The following is a 23,518-nucleotide window of genomic DNA, read 5'->3' on the forward strand; positions in this document are numbered from 1 at the left end:
GAGTTGTGAATTTAATCAAGCAAATATGGAATTTACAAGTATTTTTTGTGTCTTGTCAACGCACTTTTGGTCAAACATACAAACGGTCGGATCATAGAGATAGTTTTGAGTGTTTTTTTGCAAATTCCACGCCCCCTTTAAGTCGTCTAAACGATGCACAGGGCAATAATTTCTCATATTGGACAACTGCAGAACGGTGAATGCATGGAGTACGCTTATATACATTTTTACAGTTAAATACACTATTCACTTGTACTTTTCTGTGTTCCATATTTATGATGGTGTGAATTTGTAATCTTGTGAGCACAGTTTAGGTCAGTTATGGTCAGATCCTGAATCATTTTAAGGGAACATTTCAGTCGACTACAGTCCTCGTTAGAAGACTCATTTCTGTAATCGTCATGCACATTTGACACGATGAATTCGATCCACAAAGCCCGACACATTTCCATATCTGTTACGAGTTTATTGTGTGATGGGAGAATCATTTTTGTTGCATCGTTGACATTTTTCATTTCTTTTAAAGTTAAATAAATTCATTCTGACACTGACACAACAATAAATACTATAAAAAGACTGCAGTTTGCCATTTGCTTGGATTACATTGCATACATGAGCATAGTTGGTACGATAGTTCTTTTCTGTTTGTTTTGAATTGAACATGAAGCAGTTTTATTGAGGTCTAGTGTGTGATGCTTGTGGTAATGAGACACTGGACTTCCTGGAGACAGAGGAGCGAGAGACGTCAAAGACTCTCCTGAGGGACGTGCTGCTGCTCCATCTCATCTGAATATTTCATGAACTATTGATTATGTGCTTCTCTATGACTCATAATACTCACATCCTAAATACAGGCCTGCATATGTTTATTTATGTCTGTTGTCTTTTCAAACGTGTAAAGCAATGTAAAGCAAAAAACTATTGTGTCAGTTGTTTCGACAAATTCTCTTAGTTTTAATCCGAATTAAACTTTTCAGAAATGGTTAAACTTGTATAAGAAAGAGAAACACAAGATACTACAAACTAAAAAGTAACAAAATCTTTCATTGGAGAAACTCTTTTTGTCTTGGTATTTAGTGACAACTGAAACAATGACACATGAGAAACAAATAACATTTTTGTCATGTTTCAAATGGAATAAAACACATAATAAATCTGTATAAAAAGTGAAGTTAATCTAAAATTGCTAAAAGGTAATGCTGAAGTACTGATTCACGTGCTGTTCTGTCCGCAGATTTCCGATGCGTTGATCAAGCGCGTGTCGTCGTCCCAGGACCAGTGGGTCAAAGGGGCCATAGAGCCCAAAGTGGCCCCTGAGTTTGACCTCAGTCTCAGCACGGACGTTCTGCTCCAGACCATCCTGCAGCTGGACTTCTGCCAGGGCAAAGGTAACACAAGAGCCCATATTTACTATAATATTTAGGGATGATCCGATGTGGATTTGTTGAGCCGGCACTGATTTTCAATATTTGGCTTGCTGCTGTCGCCAATAACCGATATTATAATAATAATCAAGATTTTAAAATTCTTTATTTCTGTTACACTCAAAATCAGAATCAGCGGTTGTCTCGAAGGGCGGCAGTGAAATAAAGATAAAACAATGTTCATAGGAAAAACCACAAAACCCTTTGGGAGAAAGTAGAAACCTCAGAGCGATCCACAGTGAAGGAGAGATCTTACTCCCACGGACGGACAGGCTGAGGCACTTCAGTTTGCAGACAGACTGTGGAGCAGAACCACTCAGGGAGAGAGAGGGAGTTTCATCTACAGTAGAGAGTGTTTCTCCAGGCGGTTGAGGAGCATCTGGATCTACAGGTTAGCATCAGCAGCGTCTGAAACAGTAGCACTTCCCGAGAGAAGTTAAAGAAAGAGAAAAACGTGTGAACAGCTGAAATATGAAATATTGTTGATAGTAAAAGGTGGAGGATAATGCTAAAGCTGCATCCATTTTAGGCAGGATTATTTTGATTTTGGCTATATGTGTATATACACATGTATATCATGCTTAATTGATTCTTATGACAATAAACTGTGTATTCTGCTCTCATTGGAGCTCATTTTCTGCTCTTATTAAGGGTACTAGATCAGATGAAGTGATAATGTGCGATTAAATTCAAATAATCTGGATGCATATTTTAATTTTGATACCATTTCCTTCAAAGCGGCTAATTGAAAGAAAAATATGTAGATTTGACACACTTTATAGCGACAGACGGCTACTGGGCTTGAGATATGAAGATGTAATATAGTATGTTTTATAGGAGCTGCATATACTGTGTGTATGGCTTCAATAATAGAAGTAAGAATGAAAAATGGCTTACCTGCGTATCTCTATGTAATTTCCCTTGAGTCATTGTTCTGTTGGAGCTTTCTCTCATGTCTTTGCTTTGCACTCATGGACAGAACAATGGAGTGAAACCCTTTTTTCCTACAATACTACTCAAATTACCTAACGAATTACTGGTACATACGGTAATTGAGAAGTCCTGTCACAGTTTGTACACAAAGTCATTCAAATTGCTTCACAGAACAGGAAAAGACGCAATAAAATCACAATGCAAAACATAAATTATCATTATAAAACTTACTTTAAAAGAGAAGAAAACCAGATTTTAATCGAAAATAATGACGGAAACAAAGCAAAACGTTAATGCTGCAGAATGTACAGCTTAACAATCTTGAATGTCGATGTGTCGACCTAAAAACAATGCATTAAATTGTAAATAATGATAAACCTTTTCAGGAGCACAGTGTCTATTGTGAACTTGGGTTGTTTTAGTCGACCAGATGCAGGGACTTTTCATACATAATAACTAGTAGATTTAAGGATTACATTATCTAGCCATGCATCACTCAGCATTTTCATCACGGATATAATATAAAATTGTACACGATACAATCTCTCAAGTCCAAAGCTTTCATTTTGAATTCTACTGACATCAATGAATGGTTTTAATAAAAAAATCAGCACATCACAAAGGCTGTTCTAGGATTGTATACGTCTGCAAACATCAGTTTATAGTCCACCGACACAACAATTTTGAATGACGCCCATGACAAAACCTTTTCTCTCTCTACAAATCCATTGCACAATTTATTCCATACATAACTGTCAATCATTTTGCTATTTCTTGGGCTTAACTGGAGTGAAACGGCATAAACGCAGCCTTAGTGTCCTTCCAGATTATGGTTTTCTCTACACGACGACTCCTCGCCGTATTCACAGTGCAATCCCATTACGCTTGAGTGCCGTTGTTAACCCTGTCTTGTGGCCATGCAATCTTGTGCTGAAATGCTCAAACCGTGGCGTTTGCAGATGTGCAGGAGGGCCCAATATTGAAACAGTGGCAGGAAGCAGACAGTGGTGAGACAGAGGGGATGGAGGAGGCAGAGAGTCCTGAAGGTATTGCCAAGACGTTTATTTCACAGTAAAAATCCTGTATATTCACTCCTCCGGTCGACCCCGTCACTCCTGCCCCATCGTCAGTCCTGGTTCAGTCCTGGTTCAGTCCCAGAAACACACCAGATCCCAGTCTTCCTCCTCTGCATGGTCAATGTGTCACAACACTGATGAACGCTCTACATAATATTGTATTTTGTATTTTGTAGCCTTCAGTATTTCTTATGTAAATGACCATGTAGCTTACATTGAAATTGTACCGTTGGAACTGAATGACTAAATTGTTAATGTGAGTGCGAGTGTCAGGTGCAATCCATTAAAGATACGACCCTTCATCAGAATGTTCAAATATTCAGAATGGAGGAAAAATGAAGTAAACCATAAAACATTTTCAATGATTTACACACATCAGATCTGAATGATACAAAAACAAGCAGCACATTTGAATTTTCTGAATGTCTGTCATAATAAGCTCCTAATAAATAAACAAATAATTTCAAATCTAATAGTAAATGTCTTTAAACCGGCTCTGATATAAGAGTGTTTTTAATTTGCCAAAACCTTCTTCATTTTGTGATTTTCTGAGGTTAATCCCAGTTTGTCCATTAAAATCACATCATGTTCCGCTTCACTTTTGCCTTCATTCAGTATAGAATGTATTTATTTATACACTTTTCAAGGGTCTATACCAGGGGTGGGCAAACTACGGCCCGCGGGCCACATGTGGCCCTTTTGTCTTTAAAATCCGGCCCGCCAAACATGCCAAGTAATATTAAAAAATATTTTATTTTTTTCCTTTTTCCCCCTCAGCCATCTGTCTGCACTTGTATCCTTAATAAATATGACATGAAATGAATTAAATAATAGATTCAATAGCCTATATTTGACAGAAAAGTGATATTTTATTTGCTATTTAATTTTGGAGATTTTTTTTTTCACACCAATGATCGCGGGCTGGCCCTCCGCTACTTGCCTGGATTCGAATATGGCCCTCGGAGGAAAATAATTGCCCACCCCTGGTCTATACGGAGCAGTTTATAGAGGGGTCAGTTATCAAAGAATTACTTAGGGCTACAAATATAGGGCCTGTATCTCACAATGTCTCCTTTGTAATGGTCTGTAAGCACTGTTGACTGTTTGTGTCCTTTCACTGAAATGCTGAATATTTTCAATATTCTGTGGTAATTGTTCTTCTTTGGTTGCATTTAATGAATGTCTTGTATCAAAAATATTAAAATTGTCTTCCTATCCTAAAGATTTAGCTGAAATTTCCTTGAAAATATTATGCTATAATGCTGCCAAAACATCACCAATCAATTTCCCTTTTTTTAAGGCATCAATTTGGTGCAACTTCAAGATGGTGGCCTTAAGCAGCTAAAAATATGTGTATAATCCCTTGTGCTTTAAGATAATACTTGTGTCTCTTAAAATGGATGTAGGAAAGCAGCATCCCACTGCACTGTAAGTCAAATCCTAAACGACACTAAATACATTTTGGGGGAGGTCATGGAAGATTAACAAAACAGTCATAGTAGAAAAAATATCTTTTACGTATTAGAGTTTACTCCCAACTGAGTTCTTTATAGTGATTTTAATGAGCTGACTAACACTCTTCCCTGTCAGTGAACCTAAAGCTCATTCACCTTTAGGGCTTTTCTTATCTCCCCATAGACCTACATTAAAGCACATCGCTGTTGTCAAGAGACCTCTGTAGATCCTTCCTTTGGTGCATCATTTATACAATCCTCCTCTCCTAACCCCTCTCTCCTTGATCACACTTAAATCGATTCTGCCTCGTCCACAGTGGAGACCGGGCCCTCGGTACCATCGGCCCCTCTGCTGCAGCTGGAGAAATGTTGCACAAGGAACAACAGCGCAACTCTGGCCTGGAGGGTCTCTGCGCCCACCGGGAATCCCATCGAGGGTTACATCCTGGAGCTGGATGATGGAAGCGGAGGGCAATACAGGGTCAGTATGAAGTGTTATTATGTTATATATTCAACATTTGTTATCGTTTTACTGTTTTGTCATGAGCTACCCAACTGTTTTATGTTGTCCAAGCGTTAAACTAGTAATTAGTAATCGAGACAATGTGGTTTAACTTGATTCATGGGACCGTGGAAGACCTAATTAGATTTTTGGTGTGGTCCTCTTCTAGTCCTAGTTTAGGTTTGGTCTAGTCCAGGTTTATTTTCAGGTTAAGTCCCAGTTTAGTTCCAATTTTGATGCGAAGCCTGAACCCACTCCATAATCTGGGCGGTTAATGTGCATTTCTTTAGGAGTTTAAATGTTTGTCACCAACGTGCATTTATGTTTTTAAATATTGTTGACCAGGATACTCTAATTCTCTTTTTGTATGTTCTCTTTATGTTTACATTACATGCTATGCTTCATGTCCTTGTGCCTCGTGTTGTCAGGAGGTGTATGTGGGGAAGGAGACGGTGTGCACAGTAGACGGACTGCACTTTAACAGCTCTTATAACGCCAGAGTAAAAGCCTACAACGCCATCGGAGTCGGGCCGTACAGCAAGACTGTGGTGCTCAAGACCTCAGATGGCAAGTACATATTATATAAGAACATATTTACTTTCAAATATAGATCTATATAAGTACAACATACATCATTTGTGTGAATATGCTCTTGAACAATTTAATCTTCAATAGAATAATAAATCAAAAAGTTAATTAATTTAGTAGTATTCATCTTGACTTGTCTTGATTATATTTTGTACTTTGTAGTTTTATACAAGCCTCCCCAGAACTGTCAGAATTGTATTGATGATTTTACTGAGATGCTTTGAGTGGTATGCATTGATTTGGATGTTTTAGTTACAAGTGATATGAAAGTTCTCATGGATAATGTCTCTGACAGAAATACTAAAGGGCTTACTCAGCATGTGAGTGGCCCCGCCCACAGCAGAGAGCACACTCTGGATCTTCTAATTCCTAAGGGGGTTAATATTTCAAATGTCAATATGGTGTTTTGATGTTGCTCTCTGATAATTTCTGTGTCTTCTTTGACCTGTTTGAAATGACAGCAAAGTGCAGTATTTATGGAAATGTCATGTGCATGTGCTGGACACCATTGCTTCTATAAAGGTTGAAATTGTTCAAAATAAGCAGAAGGTGCCAAGGAGGAATAATGACTTGGTCTGGGCACAGAAAAGGAAGTGCCACCGGCCTGAGCAAAAACAGCGTTTAACAGACTCCCAGGTTCATTATCTATACAGGAAAACTGTTTAACAACAGAACCTTATCTAGAAAAATAGAGAGGTATTTCTCTGAAATAATTAGGATTGCCATTATAACTTGTGCATCCTATTTGCAACAGTAAACAGATTGACAAACCTCCAGCCCAGCTGCCGTTGGAGCTAGTTCTATTCAATTCTATTCAACCTCGACATGCTGCCATTAGGTCAGTTGATGTTTAACAATGGTGTATCATATCACAATTACACAGTCAACACTCAGATCTGTGTTTCACTGAAAGCAGGTGATCAGGTGGTCACTGTGTCTAACAGACCAGTGTGTTGCTGCAAAACCCAGCTAAACTCAGACAAAACCGAAGTTATAATTTTTGTCCCACAGATTTGAATTTCAACAGCCACATGACATCAAAACATCATCAGCTGCATTTGACCATTTAAAAAACATTGCCAGAATCAAAAATATAGTGTCTAACCCAGACTTGGAGAGACTCATCCATGTGTTTGTCTCCAGTAGATTAGACTGTAACGGCCTGCTCACTGGTCTCTCCAAAGCAGCTGTAAGAATATAACTTGTCATTATAAAAAATGCATTTTGTTTTTCCTTGTGTTGTATTTGACTAATATTTAAATGTCTTTGATCTGGTTTTTACATGTTTTTTGGCTGCAAAGCACTTTGAGTTACGGTTTGTATGAATGTTGCTCTACAAATCTTGATTGACATTGATATTTTGATATTAATATTTTGACTTTATCAAAAAATATGTCCCAATAGATAAGTGTGTTTTGTTCTATTTCAAGTGCAATCGCAATTTTCCATTTGATTTCATTTGATACTACTTCATTATTTAATGCTGGTTCCATCCACTTTAAGACAGTCAAATTAAACTCAAAGATAAATTCTAGTTATTTTACACTTTTTTCCTTCGTGGTAGAGCAGCTCACCACATCCACTGCTTGGACTACACTGAATAAAACTGAACTGGCTGTTTTTTATACTCACTATTTTGGCATCTTTTGCAGTAAACATGGTCCTAATGTCAGGTTTTAGAAACTGAAGACTGGAGGATGGATGGGACAGGATGGGAAAACATATATAATCTTTAATAGGAATGATATAAAATGGAGTGAAATGGGAGTTACAGAATCAGCCCTATTCAGACGAGACGAGGAGTCTAATTACTCAGAACAATGAACATTACAGTCTGTTGTGTGGCAGAGAACTCTCCATCACTTTGCTCAGAATTTTCAACACGGACTCCAGAAGCTTTGAAAGCAATAAAAATGACAACAAAGAACAAATTGTATCTATAATTGTGTGTTTCTGCTTGTGCACCATTTGTCAGCAGTGCCACGGCAAAACATTATCCTCATATTGTAAATGCTATATTTTTAATAAACATGTAAGAAAACGGAATACAGATGAAATTAAACAGACGAGCCTCTAGGCAAATGCCCTTTTCTAATGAGTGTGACATGTTCTGCCCTTGTCACAGCCAATAACACTCCAGCTTTAATACAACCATTGAACTAATTATATTTAGCTCATAATACACATTCAATTTACTTTATTTACCACTATCATTTATCACACTTCAGCTAGTTTTTAAACACATTGAATTTCACTGTATAATTGTACAAAATGTGCTGTAAAGAAAGTTGCATTTGAAGTTTTCCCCCCATTTTTTTTCAGTGGCCTGGTTCACCTTTGACCCGACCTCGGCTCACCGCGACATCGTGCTGACCAACGAAAACCAGACGGTGACCTGCAGCAGCTATGACGACCGCGTAGTGTTGGGGACCGCTGCTTTCTCCAAGGTGACGAACCCCCGTACTTTACATTACAGACGTGTGTGTGTCTAACCCTCCCGCTTGTCTCACTGGATGAATGAAATGTGTCGTGTCCTCAGGGCGTACACTACTGGGAGGTGACCATCGATCGCTACGACAACCACCCCGACCCGGCGTTTGGGGTGGCCAGGATCAACACGATGAAAGACATGATGCTAGGGAAAGATGACAAGGCCTGGGCCATGTACGTGGACAACAACCGCTCCTGGTTCATGCACAACAACTCGCACAACAACAGGTACGACTCAAGCGTCACTCGTCGCCATTGACAACGTGGAACTCTACTTTTTTTTTAACTGAGCAATTGCTGTCGGGGAAACAATTCAGAGACGCACAAAAGAACGCTGGCCCGCGTATTTTAAAAAACTTGGCCAAATGTTTTGTGATTAATAATTGGATCTTGGACACACTAAATGTCAAGATTTTGTTTTTTCGGATTTGCCTACATCAAAAAATGCCATGGTTTTCCGAATGATGACAAATTAGGACCGTTACCGTGGAGATTAACATTGCAAAACGAATTATTGTAGCTTTCGAATGGGTAAAAGTCCTCAAAATGGTGCATGAAACAAGAAACAGAAACCCACAAACGCAGTGTTTCAACATGAAAAGGCTAATGCTGTGGCAGATAAAAGGAGCGTTTCGGATTTAATAAATGAGTAATTTTGTGACTGACTGCTGGGTACATCGTAGTAAGAGTATGTGCTGTTTTTGATCCCGCACATCGAACAACAGAGCGCAACGTCCCGGCTGACAAGAGAGTTGGTGAGGGGCTTCTGCGTTCATCTTTGTGTGGATAAGGCCTTTAGATCTCAGCGTAAGATCACACGGAGATGACAGACAAACCCCAGGAGTTTGTACAAAGACAGAACAAACTCAACAGGGAGAAAACTGCAGGCTGCACCGTACTTCAAACACACATAGAGAAACTATTAGATGTCTATGAAACCCAAATGTCTTCCTTTTCTCGATGGCAGCTATGCAAAATGTACAAGTTTCAGTTCAACTTGTCGTTCAAAATTGGAGATTTGAGTATTTTGCACCTGTCATTCACAACAAGAGGGTCATTTTTATTCTCATTACATGTATTTCTAAGATTAAGAGAAAGTACAGCTATAATTGAAGAAGATTGCAATTGTTTATCTGGACTTTTGCTATAAAGTAAAGTTTATATTTATGTTTTTATTGCTCTACAGCTCTTAGAAACTCTCTCCTCTCCTCGATGTCTTAACTAAACTCTCTCTCTGTTGACCTGCTATTTAAGTGTGTTTCTGTGCATTTTCAGGGCGGAGGGGGGCATCACCAAAGGGTCTACAGTCGGGGTGCTGCTGGATCTGGTCAAACACACGCTGACCTTCTACATCAACAAAGAACAGCACGGACCGACCGCCTTCGAGAATCTGGTGGGGGTTTTTGTGCCCGCGGTCAGCCTCAACAGAAACGTGCAGGTCAGTGAGAAGTCGAAACGCTCCATCAGCATTTCCAAAGACACTGGCGCGTTCCAGCTCAACTGCGTGATTAGTTTGACGTCGCAATCAAGCCATATTTACACATCGATTCTGTCCTCTTTCTATCCTCTTTCTGTCCTCTATCTGTCCTCTTTCTGTCCTCTTTCTGTCCTCTTTCTGTCTTCTTTCTATCCTCTTTCTGTCCTCTATCTGTTCTTTCTGTCCTCTTTCTGTCCTCTTTCTGTCCTCTTTCTATCCTCTTTCTATCCTCTTTCTGTCCTCTTTCTGTCCTCTTTCTATCCTCTTTCTATCCTCTTTCTGTCCTCTTTCTATCCTCTTTCTGTCCTCTATCTGTTCTTTCTGTCCTCTTTCTGTCCTCTTTCTGTCCTCTGTCTATCCTCTTTCTATCCTCTTTCTGTCCTCTTTCTGTCCTCTTTCTGTCCTCTTTCTGTCCTCTTTCTGTCCTCTTTCTGTCCTCTTTCTATCCTCTTTCTATCCTCTTTCTGTCCTCTTTCTGCCCTCTTTCTATCCTCTTTCTGTTCTCTTTCTGTTCTCTTTCTGTCTTCTTTCTGTTCTCTTTCTGCCCTCTTTCTATCCTCTTTCTGTCCTCTTTCTGTCCTCTTTCTGTCTTCTTTCTATCCTCTTTCTGTCCTCTATCTGTTCTTTCTGTCCTCTTTCTGTCCTCTTTCTGTCCTCTATCTGTTCTTTCTGTCCTCTTTCTGTCCTCTATCTGTTCTTTCTGCCCTCTTTCTATCCTCTTTCTGTCCTCTTTCTGTCCTCTTTCTGTCTTCTTTCTATCCTCTTTCTGTCCTCTATCTGTTCTTTCTGTCCTCTTTCTATCCTCTTTCTGTCCTCTATCTGTTCTTTCTGTCCTCTTTCTGTCCTCTTTCTGTCCTCTTTCTGTCCGCTTTCTATTCTCTTTCAATCCTCTTTCTGTCCTCTATCTGTCCTCTTTCTATCCTCTTTCTGTCTTCTTTCTGTCCTCTTTCTGTCTTCTTTCTGTCCTCTTTCTATCCTCTTTCTGTCCTCTTTCTGTCCTCTTTCTGTCCTCTTTCTGTCCTCTTTCTGTCCTCTATCTGTCCTCTTTCTGTCTGAGAGATGAGCTCATTCAGTATTCACTGTGTTTGTCCTCTCCAGGTGACCTTACTGACGGGGCTCGCGCTGCCAAAGAATTTCAAACAGTAAAATCACCTTTGGAATACAAACTAGAGAGACGTCCCGTGTCACTACATGGAGCCGTCCCGTCCTGGGATTCACCCGTTTCTCGCATTACCCAGACAAGTCAAGGTGCCCTCTTTCTTCTACTGCGCTTACTCGACATCACCGCAGAGACCACCGGACTAACTGCTGAACATACACAATGAGTCATAAAGGAATAACACCATTGCCATTAACAAAAAGTGTGCTTGAAGTTGGGTTGTATTTAAACGTTTCAGATTATCACCGATTGACAGTACAGGAAGGTAGAATGGGAGAGCTAAAAAAAAGTGATCAAAGTCCTTGTGTAATCAAGTCCAAGTTAACAATCTCCCAATGATACAGACAAACTAACCCTAGTTCAGGGATAAATGCTCTACGTTTACAGAATATCTCACAGTACTGCATCAAAATGTACATATTTTTCTCTGTAATTAGTGAGTATTGTTTGTCTTATCTTTGAAAGTTATGGTAGAAAGCAGAGCAAAAGCTGTGATTTCTTGAGGACGTCTTTAAATTGTAATTAGGAAACTGCAATTTACAGCATTTCTACACCCCAACTTCAAATTGTAATGGCAAATCTGTCTGTAGCACGTCAAACAATCAAGAGTGCAAAGATGCCAAGTAGGAGCTCCTAAACGGGGGGCTACACAGAGGAAACCGCGAGGAATGCCTTTAGCCTTTAAAAATGTATCATCGTGAAGGTGCTCGGAGAGAACAGTAATCTAACATTGTTGTTCCCTTTGAGCGCTTGTTTACAACCGAGAAGGCAAAAACCAATAGACCATCCTTTGTAGAAGTTGTAGCAGCACTGCAAGTCGACTCACTCATCAAATATTTAACGCCAAACTCCAGCACCACAGCTTTGTTTGTTCCCATTTTCCAGTGTGTATTTGATCATAAGTGACAGCCAAGTCTTTAAGGCTTAAAATGTTTACATGAATATTGCACACAGCATGCAAAGTGTAAACTGTGTTAATCGTCTGCAAAATTAAGACCTTAATTATGCCTGAAATGTGCGTGTGAAAAACTGTGGGGAATGCTCTATTTTGGTCACACGAAGCTGATGCTCTTAAACCAGGACACAGAGGTCTTGAGGCTAGTTTTGTGTCAACAATAGAAACAAAATGATGATCTCACATTTACGACTTGAGAAAGAAAATTTATGCTGCACTGTTCTGTCCATGAGAGAAAATGAGCCAAAAACATCCTTAAAAGAAAGAAAAATGTAAAGAAAATGTCCTACGCCATTTACCAAAACCTACTCTACTTGTTCCAAACACATTCCATAGCTATTCATTAGGATGACACAACTTGAATAGAAACAAAATAAATGAATGAAAGGTTGATGCTGCCAGTCTGTCTCACAGTGACTATTTAATGCCCTCATCTGTGAGTCTCTCTGAAGATGCCTGGCACCTTTTTATCTGCTGTACTGAACAAGATCACTTCAGGTAAAGCTACGGTGGCCTGAAAAAGACCTAAGCTGCAACATCTACCAAACCACTGTGACTAAAACCATGTTCTTATGTACATAACTCTATATGAGCGAAATGTGTCTGAAAACTGCAAACCATTGTAAATACTCATCACTGGATTCATTTGGTTTTGAGCATGGATTCAGTGGCAAACCTGTTTACAAAATAATACAAACTGAATTGTAAATAATATACTGTAATTTTGTTGTGGCCGCGCGCCCCCTATGGGTTAAAGATGAAACTACAGAATCCACAATATCATTCCTCTTTATACAGTATCTGATATAAGTCGGTGTAATCCCTCATTCGTCCCTGAAGCTTTTTCTACTATCTGATATAAGAAATATCTCCATGAGTTTGTTTTTTTCAGGGGAAGAATGGATAGAGACTTAAAGCTGATCATAACCATTTTCAGATTTTAAATATGTGAATATCAAAGAAGCAGATCTTAGTTATTGTGAGTTAAAAAGCTGATACTGTATGTTGCCTGTGCTGGTTTTAAAAAAGGTACTACAGTCACAACTGAACCTGTGTTGCCAGTGTCTTATCCTGCAGATAAAGAACGCGTATAGGTTTTTTTCCTTCTCAGTTTATGGACAGGCCATGTCTCATGTTCAGCTCCTCCTCCTCCAGAATTGGATCACTGTGCTGCAGAGGCTGCACTAGCACTGATTCATGAGCAGGTGCTGGACGCAGAGGTTTAAAGCCACTGGATTTCAGCATTGGAGCTGGCAACCCAAATAAAACTCATCAGCCTCAATATCCAATGACAACATCAACAACTTGGCCATCGTGTCAAATGTTTTTGTAATTATCTGTAAAAGCAAGATTTCCTTTGTGTTTACCTGGTATCTGGGAACACAAATCAAAATCCTACATAACCTCCTTTTATAGCTTATTCATTATGATTTATATAAATATTATTTATCAAATTTATATTTAGTATTATTCATATATTTATGTAGCACTTCATAGAATTATATACAGCATGTATTATCCCTTTTATTATATTTCAGCATTTAGTAAAGGTTTTATCAAAAATATTAAACAGATCCTGGCATTACACATAAAATGGGATTTGTATTTATTTGTGCAAAGTCATTACCAAGAATGTTGTATCTGACTATAGTTTATATGAACTATAAAACATGGACCTAGCAAAAATTAGGAACACAAAATAGTGTGAATTTTGGAGCTAATTTCTAAAACCATACAGATCAGGCAAATTATTATGACATAAACAGGCAGACACATTTAATTTCCCATCATTGTAAATGTGCATGCTCAAAGACTTAAGTAGAGTCATTAAATGTGTTTTTCCTTCTCCATGTATGTAGCCTTAAAGTGAAATAAAAAACCCAGCCCTTCCCCGACTATCTGACCTCTAGGGAGACTTTTACCAGTCCCTGGGTCGATATATCCCACTAAAGGGCTATTTCTCTCCTCACTGTACTTTCCCTGACGACTCCACATCAGCTGAGTTCAGCCCGGGTCAGAATAAGATATTAGATCACAGGCCACAGTAATTGTAGTGAGACTTAACCGCAGGCGGGAGATACAGATGTCACTAATGTCAATCATCTTTCCTACACAAGTCATTTTTGATTGATTTTTGAATTTACAAAGTCGTTTTTTTGGGGGGGGGGGACTTTACTTTGAACTTGTTGGAATCTAAACAATCCAAAGAGGTGGGCCATAATATCCTTGAGTTAACACACGTCCCTGATACAGTTTCCCGCTAAAAAAGAATCAGTTATAAATAAGACATAAGATGGCACGTTTTTCAATGTTCCATCCTGAAATCCAATAGAAAGGTATGAACCTAAAGTGTTTTTTTAGGCAGGTACATTTTTCATTTCTTTGACCATCTACCTCTGATTGTGCAGTTATTTGGACGTTTGATTTGACACATTTCTTTCAAATGAATATCTTGACAAAAACCTCTGAAGGTGCACATTTATGACATAATTATATGACCGATTCACAGCAGGAAAGTAACATGGGAATAAAACCAGTCCATCTACTTACCCACCCATGAATGTGAAATACAAAAAATACAATGCTGGGAAAATAGCATAACACTGCTCTATATATTAAAACTGCATAAGAAAACACTATGATTTATTTATGTTGAGAGATTATGTACATATATTTAAGAACAAAAACATGTTTATTTTGCTTTTATATGTAACCTTTGATCTGTTGTGAAAATAACTTGATTACAGCTCGTTGAAGGCTTCTTATTCTTATTTACAGTGTGAGATTTTGAGATTCATCGCTTCACGCTGCCATAACTTATTTTTATTTACTCCGTTGCATCTAAAGATATAACAGTATATATTTTTTGTCTTGTTGAGAAAAAAAAGGGTTTCTTGGTGCTGTAAATACTGTTTTCTCATTGTGCGTGATATTTCTCATTCCTTCTAAATGTAAAAGTTTTGTATGACATGTTTTGTATACAAGAAATGCATTGTAATCGCATCATTTAGAAAACCTTTACACGAGAAAATGCTATTGTCTTTTTTGTTGATTTATAAAAGAAAATAAACTGTGATGAATTCAAACTTGAGTCTACATTTTTACTGAATAATCCATCTGGGTCCAGCTGGATCCTGAATCAGCAGCTCCTCCAGAGTAAAACTGTCATTGCTTGATTCACTGCATGTCACGAACAGCAGCATATCTTGATTTATTCATTTCTTGTGACAGTTTGCAGCGCTGGCATTTCCAAATGCAAACTTGTTACATTAAATCAGTCATTCGAATTCTGACGTGAAGAATGCGACTTGGAAAGATCCCAGAAGACTGTTGGGGAAAAAGAGAAATCATTGAATCACTGACATATCTTTCTGATTTCACTATTTCAATGATGATCCACTGTGCCAGCTCTAAGCTCAGCAACTTCACTTGAAAATGTATCCAATTGCATGTCCCAAAAAAAATGTGGCCACAGATACTTTACTCAGTCCTGTGATCTAAGATAAACTATACACCAGGGCCATTCAACATCATTTTCTTGAGGGCCACAGCCTCTGGCCTGGGAGGTGCACAATACGCCACTGTAACAACATTTTTGGTCGCACAAAATATCCCTTAATTTCAACAAATTAGTTAGTACAATACAATACAACTATCTGCACTGATAGATTTGATTTTTGGGAGAAATAACAGGTAAAATGCAGTAAAAGTATACAGACCTATCGTTTTCTTTTCGTGCCTTTAATTTTCTGGATTTCTTTGGAGCTGAGGATCAACACGCCATTTTTGAAACGCCCCACTTGTCCTGAAGGTCCTGAACCTGACCCAGATGTAGGCTGCTTCTTTTTATCCCTGTTGACACACACAAAAAAAAAAAAACAACAGTCAGGTGACGAATTGCTTTTTATATTGCATGTATGTATAATGTAATAATAGAGTGAAGTTTAAGTATATAACCAAGGTTACTCACTTGGAATTCTTATTCTGCTTTTTCTTTTTCTTTAGGTCCTTAAACACAGAGGAACAGACAGACAGAATATATTAAAGAGTAATAAGAAATGCAGATTTTAAAAAGTCCTGGATGTCTCACCGGATCGACCTCCTCCTTTTCCTTTAGCTTCTTGTCTTTGACTTGTTGCTGTAGTACTTTGTAATTGACATACTGCTTTTTTGGTGGCTGCACACAAAAAAAAAAGGAAATACAGATTTGACATCACACAAACTTATTTTTAAACCACTGGATACAATGTTGACATAACATACATGAAATACTTTTAAAACTTACACGAGCTCCGAGCATAACGGCTCTGTCCTGCTCAAACACTCGCTGCTGTTCTTTCTTGTAGCCTGTGATGCCAAAGCGATGAACTTCTAATCGCGCCTGAACAGCATTTAAAATGTCAGTTTTTTGGGTGAAATTTAAAGTTAAGAAGTGGGAGATAAATCATAAAATGTTAAAAAAAAATTTAAAACAAGGTTGATAATGTGATATTTCTGCTCATTTGTGGTTAATTCTATGGTCCATCAAATCATATTGTCTACTAGACTTGAATCTCAACACATTTTAGCACATTCCTGATATATTGTTAACAAGATAATTCAAACAAACATTGACATCCGTTCACCCCAAAGTACCGTAAACATTTTTCTCCTTACCGTTTCCAAATTGAGAACTTCAGAGGTGTCACTATTTGTGTCTTTTATTTGAGGAAGCTGGTGATGAAAGATCATAAACATCAAAATAGACTAGACTGATTTGATGCAATAATTGTACATATTTTTAATAATTACTTTTAATTTCTCAGGAGCTGCGGTGTCTTTGGCTTTTATTTTCTTTCTGGGGTCCTGGAACGTCACTACCTCCACCTGGTGGTCTTTACCAGAAACATCTAAAAGATAATAGAGATATTAAATTAGTTACAACTGCATTTGTAAAGAGCTGAATTAGAATTTAGAAGATTCCATTGATCTCCACCTGTTTGTTCAGACTGATGCTGTTGTTGTGTGGGTTTGATAGTAACAGCATCGTCCTCCGAACATCTTTTACGCTTTTTCTTCTTTTTTGTTCCTAGAGATAAAATACAACACGCCAGGATTCCATTTAAATCTTTTTTGTTTACCGCATATCGTTGTTGATACCCGTTAGCCGAACATGTTAGCAGACAAGCTAATATACTCACCAAAATCGTACAGTTTGTCCAACACTTGCTCAAGAAACAGACAATCCTCGTCCGACTTTCCGTTCACCTTTGTATCCATATCTCACGCGATGCGCAATGTGTTTAGAAGAGCAAAAAATGTAGTAAATATAATAGGTTGAGATGCAATGAATGACTACAAACCAACACATGCGGCACGATCACGGGGTGCGCGGCGGTTGAAGTTACATCCTTCGGAGCCACCGTAGATTCTGTAAAAACACGGAAGTAGTTCTGCCACACAAGTGAAGGGTTGTTCCACCCAAAGTGCAGCTGTCACATATGAAATTTGAATAGATGTCCTTGTGTATTTTTGAAGCTTGAAGAACTATGGAAAACACATCGTCTTATTTGGTATGTATGTTGTTAATCTGAGGCTAACATAGCTTAGCCTTGACTTTTGACATTTCATGCTGTATGAAACAATTTCTTACACCTCCAAGTAACACCACAGTAGGCTCCTTTCTTCTTTTATGATTCCGTGTTTTGCTTAAAGAGATGTATTATGGTTTTCCCCTGAATGCCATTTCCTGCTCAACTTATCCATGTATAAATCTGATAAGAACACACTGGCAGTGGCTTGCATTCTTTGAGGCTGACTTGAAGACATTGCCAAGGCCTTTATTTGACATAACCAAGACATAGATATTTTAAATGCAAAATTCTAGCTCTCTAGCAAACTGGTACATGGTGTGATTGTGTCCTTGTGAAGACACTTCAATCATTTCACGAGTAATGCCCAGAGAGGTCTGGTGAGCTCAAACCCAGATGTAGTATTTTATTTCACTTGTGTGGAATATAAAGCACAGTACAAGGTGCACATCTGATCGCATATCAGACTTTCAGTGCAGTTTCTTCTTTGTTCTAGCACACAGACCCAATGCTGAAGAAGAGGGATGAGTTTGAGGACCTTCTGGAGGAGAGGAGGAACTCCAGTGACCTTCGATATGCATTCAAATGTTACACTCCTCTCCTCTATAAAAACCTCACCCCATGCGATGCCAGCTCACTGAAAGCCTTTGTCCTGGACTCCGATCAAATTCATTATGTTATCACTCAGGTATCTTAACCTTTTGATTTTCATTTTTATAAAAAAAAAAAAAACACTTTCTCTGATTATTTGTAATTGTTGCATGGTCACTTACACTTGCATGCGTCCAAGAAACATTTCTCCAAAGGTATAATAATAATAATAGAGAATAATAATCCATAAATAAACTATAATGTACATTTTGTAAATAAGGTTTCTAAGGAGACTAGTAGAACCACAGAGGACCTTCAAGAGGAAGCTTCAGGCATCATGGATGAGATGGCTCATCGTTTGCAGCTCAGTACCGTCCGCTTCTTTGCGTTTGCTTTGACTAAAGTCTTCAAAACCCTGTTCAAGAGCATCTGTGTGAATGAAGATGGCATCCAGAGAGTGAGTAGATATGACTAAAGCCAAAACGGATTCTTGTACTGAACATCATTAAATCTTTGACTATTGACTGGGGTTTCAGCTGCAGCAGGCCATTCAGGAACATCCCGTTGTTCTCCTGCCCAGTCACAGAAGTTACATGGACTTCCTGCTCATGTCTTACATCCTCTACACTTATGACCTTGCTCTACCTGTCATTGCTGCAGGAATGGGTATGTAGAGAGAGCAAGAACCGGTGTGAATAACTGTAATGTTGTAATTCAAAGTTAAAAGGTAATGCGTCCAATCCTGTCCATGTTGACCAACTGCTATGTTTCCTTCAGATTTCATGGGGATGAAGGTGATTGGGGAGATGTTACGGATGTCTGGAGCGTTCTTCATCAGAAGGTCCTTCGGTGGTGATAAACTTTACTGGGCTGTATTCTCAGAGTATGTGAAGACCATAATCAAGGTGAGCAGTCAAAGCATCAAAACTGTGACTTCAAATTGTGTGTTGACATATTTATTACTTTACATTTATAATACTCCAGAATGGCCTTGCACCTGTAGAATTTTTCTTAGAGGGGACCAGAAGTCGAACAAGCAAATCTTTGACGCCTAAATTAGGTATGGTTCAAATGTTGGTGACGATTTGATAATTATTTTTTTATACATTTATCTAAGTTTCTTCTGTCTTTCAGGTTTATTAAATATTGCCATAGACCCCTTCCTTAAAGGCGAGGTTTTTGATATTAGTTTGGTTCCTGTTAGCATCAGTTACGAGCGAATACTTGAGGAATCGCTTTATGCAAGAGAAATGCTGGGGGTCCCCAAACCCAAAGAATCCACCTCAGTAAGTCCAACAATATCTTTTTTTTAATCATATTTCATATATCCAAGTTGATGGTTGAATTAGATAATGCTATACTTGTTTCAGGGTTTGTTTAAAGCTAGAAAAGTCCTCAGTGAAGACTATGGCAGCATTCATGTTTACTTTGGCCAGCCTGTGTCAGTCAGACGTTTGGCAGAGGGCAGAGTGAACCGCTGTCAGTTCAGCCTCACACCAAGGTATAGTATTGTAATCTAACATTCGACATCATCATCTCAATTTATGCCTTCTAAAACACAATGTAACATACTAAAACTAAGAGGCTCAGCAGGTTTTTGAAATGATAAATAGTTCCTACTCTATTTTAAATGCAGGTACATCCCGAAGCGCCCCAGTGAGGATGTGCAGACCTTTGTGAATGACACCGCTTATAGATTGGTCCGGGCTCAGGAGGAGAACATGGTCCTAAAGCCATGGGTGCTGTTGGCCACCATCCTCCTCAATGTTGAGGACCCGGAGAGTGGCATCTCGCTGGAGGAACTCACTGAACAGGCCCTCTGGCTCAGAGACCTGTGTCGGCAGTACGGAGGCTTCCTGCATTGGCCCGGTATGATATACTAACTGTTTTATACCCACCCTTGCCATAATGCAGTTTTGGTCCTGTTTGAACTAAAATGCTTTTTCTTCAGACCACATGACTCCATCAGAAGTGATTTCCTCCAGTCTCTCTTTACATCACAGTCTGGTCAGAATCTCAGAAGGAAAAGTCTATCTGGCACTCAGTGAAGGTATGGCTACTTAAGTGTTTTTTATTTATTTGTTTATCACAGATGTAGTTGAATTCAAAAGAAACTAAATTAAATAAAGTGCAGTCTACCGGTATTCTAAAAAAAAGAAAATGAAAAGTTGCAGATTATAATAATGCATCACTTTCTTTTGTTTCTGTGTCAAGAAGAAGCCACTTTGGGTCCTGTTTCCCCTGAGGAGCAGGTGTTGAGTGGAGCTGTGCCATTGCTCTCCTGTGTGTCCTACAGGAACCAGGTCCTTCATGTGTTTGTGCGGCCTGCTCTACTGGCCACTGCACTTCACACAGCTGCTACCAACAACAAACGTAATACCTATGGCTTTGTTTTTTAATTAAATGCTTGTGACGTACTTTAAGTTTTATTGTGAGTTTAGTGTAATTTTCTATTTGTTTCTGTGTTTTTTTTCCAGATGATATTTTCAACACTTTCAGCTTCTTAAGAAACTTGTTTTCTAATGAGTTTGTCCTGTGTCCAAACGCTGCGGTGCAGGTAAGCACATCCTACAACAGTTTCCTGTGACTAATTCTACACTGTTCTAATGTAAACATGTAACATGAAAGGACTTTGAAGAGGCCCGTTTCCTGCTAGTGAAGACTGGGACGCTCCAAGTGAACCAACAGGAGATGGTGGTGACTCACGAAGGTCACAGAACAATAGGTTTTCTCAGCCGCATGTTGCTCCCGTTTATACAGGGATATCAGGTGGGTGTGGCTCCAGTGTCCAGAATCAGAATCAGACTAGAATGTTTTATACTGTCATATGACATATTCCTGTGGGTTCTCCAGTTCTCTCCATGTTTATTGGTGATTCAATTGTACATCTAATTGTTGTTATTTTATTATCATTTCTATTAATATAAGTTTTTTGTTGAATGTGTTTTGAGTAGTTGTTCACCAGGGGGCGCTACCATCACATGATAATCATTACTGTTTTTTGTAGATGGTGTGTGTGTTTCTGTGTGAAGAGGCCGCTGATGCACTTACAGAGAAGGACTTTGTTTTAGCTGTTCGAAAGTTCATAGTCAAACGGCTATTGGCAGGTAACTACAGCCCGCCGTTGTGTTTTTCTATCTCATTCTGATTAACCTAAATAACTGATCACATTATGTGTTTTTAGGCACATTGAGATATCCTGAGGTACTGTCCTCTGATCTCCAGAAGAATGCTTTTGCTGCTTTGCTTAGACTTGGAGCTGTACGGAAAGTAACAAGGTAGAATGTTTATTTCATTATTTGTTCATTTATTTTTTTACATTTAGCATAGAGCATAGAATTATCTTCAGTCATCAATTTTCACATATTGTAAACTTCTGTACTATTGGCCTCCAAGAGTTGTTCACTATATAAAATTATAAAGCCAGTCATGTCATACTATTCAATAAATGTCCTTTTTCCCCCCAGAGTGGACCAGACAAGTCTAAAGATCAACAAAGTGACTGTCGACTCTCTAGCGGACACTCTAGGTAAGAAACCATCATTCATGTCTGACACAGACAGACTCTTTATGGCTCAATCTATAATCTCAAATGTGTCTTTAGGTGGAAGACTGCCCACGCTGAAGGCTGCCGTGTCCCGTCTCTGATGCCCACATCATATTATCCCGACAGTCTGTGGGTTGCACTGGTTTGGGACAGCGGCTGCGTCTAACCTGAACAAGAGTGAACACAAAGATGGCCTTTTCTTCTGTAATTTCTCTATCCATGCGTTTTCTAAAAAGCTTTCAAAAACTGCTCTATTAAACCTTTTCTGTGTGGACATATAAAGCCTTAGAAATTGGAACCTTTTTTTTTAATCTAATCACAGCTCATACAAAATAACTGACCTTTGCTATGATTGGCAGCCAAATCCTCTTTTCCAATTTGCTTTAATACGTGTGATATTCATCTAATAGCACTGTACGCTGTCCTCCGATGATCCTCTTCTTTTGTCTGGCTGGTATCCTTTTGGGGCACTTTAACAATTACTTTTCAATGCTCTGTGGTATAACTGATCATTTCAACCTCCCTTTTCTTTCTTATATTTGTCCAAAAGTACTGTAGGGTATGCCAAACTGAACGAACATGTTTTCATTTTGTCAAACAGAAGATTAAGAGTTTTAAAGTTTTTTTTATTTTGTATCTTGTAAAGAGTTTGTTGAATTGCCAATACACTAATGGACCTGGAATGAGACTCATGTTTGACCAAGTCTGGTGTCAAAGTTTCCAAACTCTAAAGACTGCCATAAGAGAAGCACTACCAAAGGAATACATCTGTGATCTACATTAATATTACGTTATAGTGTTACTGAGTATTTAGAGATAATAATGGATTTATTACGATTGGATCTTGTTACAAATAAAAAAAGATTCAGACTAAAATGTGCAATTTTAGATTAGAGCAAACTTGTATTTATGCCAACACGCCTTTTTATTTTTTTCTGGGAGCAGTAAGCCCTGAATATGTGCCAGCCTCTGTATGCATCTGTGTGGAAAACAGCTTTTATACATTGTATGGGTGTTAACTAACTGCATTGTGTGTTTACTGAATGTAATGGTGTGGCAAAACTTTGTTAATAAAATAGTACATTTAAATACTTTTAAGTTATAGTTTGACTTCTATGTGTAATATTTTAGTTATACTGCCATATGGAATTTGGCAGGTGGAATCCATCACCTGCCAAATTTTGCCTACTTCAGGAATTTTACACTAAATGATCTGCACATCTACATAAATGTGTGAAATATAATACCTGTACTCAAATACACCGTAGGGCTACAGAGAACTTTAACAACAAATCAGAAGCACAATATTTGGAGTTATTCATGCTCACTGGTCTGGTTTTCTCCCACTGATGCACTGAAACCTCCACCAGCTTTGGAGCACACTCCTAGCAGGAGGGGAAAAGGCCCTAGTAAAAAAATATTACATAAACTGCACCTACGACTGACATTATTAAAGGCATAAGGAAAATGGGGGAATTACATCAGGATTAAAAATGGACAAATCTAGCACACCAAATGGGACATTCAATTGACTATTATGTCCCTTAAGTTTCTTTGGATGCCTTCCTTTCTAATTTAGTTTCAGCCCCTGCGTTTTCTCTGGTCTTGTTTGATGTTAATTGTTAATTATATATATATCTATATATCTATAGATAAAAATAATAGATATTAAAATTAGATATGAAAATAAAAATAAACCTCCCCTATACCACGTCTGTCCTGAGGGTGTCACCCTTACCCTGTGGCCTCTGT

The 23,518-nt window shown here is 38.5% G+C and overlaps 3 protein-coding genes across 5 annotated transcripts in view; 2 read left to right on the forward strand and 1 right to left on the reverse strand.

The window, feature by feature from the left end:
• trim67 (tripartite motif containing 67) overlaps window positions 1-11,380 on the forward strand; it is a 36,237-nt gene extending 24,857 nt beyond the window's left edge. Inside the window, exons 5-12 of one of the 2 annotated variants that reach the window (XM_072443767.1) lie at window positions 1,235-1,388; window positions 3,317-3,403; window positions 5,205-5,368; window positions 5,818-5,956; window positions 8,300-8,424; window positions 8,517-8,695; window positions 9,743-9,905; window positions 11,043-11,380. In XM_072443767.1, the coding sequence (XP_072299868.1) occupies window positions 1,235-1,388; window positions 3,317-3,403; window positions 5,205-5,368; window positions 5,818-5,956; window positions 8,300-8,424; window positions 8,517-8,695; window positions 9,743-9,905; window positions 11,043-11,090 (1,059 nt within the window). In that variant the 3' untranslated portion in view covers window positions 11,091-11,380. The remainder of the gene's footprint in view (window positions 1-1,234; window positions 1,389-3,316; window positions 3,404-5,204; window positions 5,369-5,817; window positions 5,957-8,299; window positions 8,425-8,516; window positions 8,696-9,742; window positions 9,906-11,042) is intronic. The other variant, XM_072443776.1, reaches the window with a different exon arrangement.
• Window positions 11,381-14,731: 3,351 nt separating this feature from the next.
• Window positions 14,732-17,424, reverse strand: fsaf1 (40S small subunit processome assembly factor 1). The gene is made up of 9 exons (XM_072444272.1): window positions 17,239-17,424; window positions 17,034-17,126; window positions 16,850-16,947; window positions 16,715-16,771; window positions 16,344-16,439; window positions 16,149-16,235; window positions 16,029-16,066; window positions 15,778-15,910; window positions 14,732-15,385 (listed from the first exon to the last, which is right to left on the reverse strand). The coding sequence occupies exons 1-8, from the start codon at window positions 17,315-17,317 to the stop codon at window positions 15,778-15,780; spliced, it is 681 nt and encodes a 226-aa protein (XP_072300373.1). The 5' UTR covers window positions 17,318-17,424; the 3' UTR covers window positions 14,732-15,385.
• Window positions 17,425-17,524: 100 nt separating this feature from the next.
• gnpat (glyceronephosphate O-acyltransferase) lies at window positions 17,525-22,601 on the forward strand. 2 transcript variants are annotated; one of them, XM_072444060.1, is made up of 17 exons: window positions 17,525-17,610; window positions 18,125-18,316; window positions 18,500-18,676; window positions 18,756-18,885; window positions 18,997-19,124; window positions 19,204-19,279; window positions 19,354-19,505; window positions 19,590-19,720; window positions 19,856-20,088; window positions 20,171-20,269; window positions 20,434-20,592; window positions 20,697-20,776; window positions 20,848-20,988; window positions 21,227-21,326; window positions 21,404-21,497; window positions 21,687-21,748; window positions 21,824-22,601. In XM_072444060.1, the coding sequence occupies exons 1-17, from the start codon at window positions 17,587-17,589 to the stop codon at window positions 21,865-21,867; spliced, it is 2,022 nt and encodes a 673-aa protein (XP_072300161.1). In that variant the 5' UTR covers window positions 17,525-17,586; the 3' UTR covers window positions 21,868-22,601. The 2 variants fall into 2 exon arrangements, with proteins under 2 accessions (XP_072300161.1, XP_072300167.1); XM_072444066.1 differs by having other exon boundaries at window positions 20,437-20,592.
• The last annotated feature ends 917 nt before the right edge of the window (window positions 22,602-23,518 follow it).

The sequence above is a fragment of the Eucyclogobius newberryi genome, unplaced genomic scaffold, assembly GCF_026437365.1.
Source record: "Eucyclogobius newberryi isolate DKJ021-1_F unplaced genomic scaffold, fEucNew1.0.hap1 SCAF_1, whole genome shotgun sequence".
Classification (NCBI taxonomy): Eukaryota; Metazoa; Chordata; class Actinopteri; order Gobiiformes; family Gobiidae; genus Eucyclogobius; species Eucyclogobius newberryi.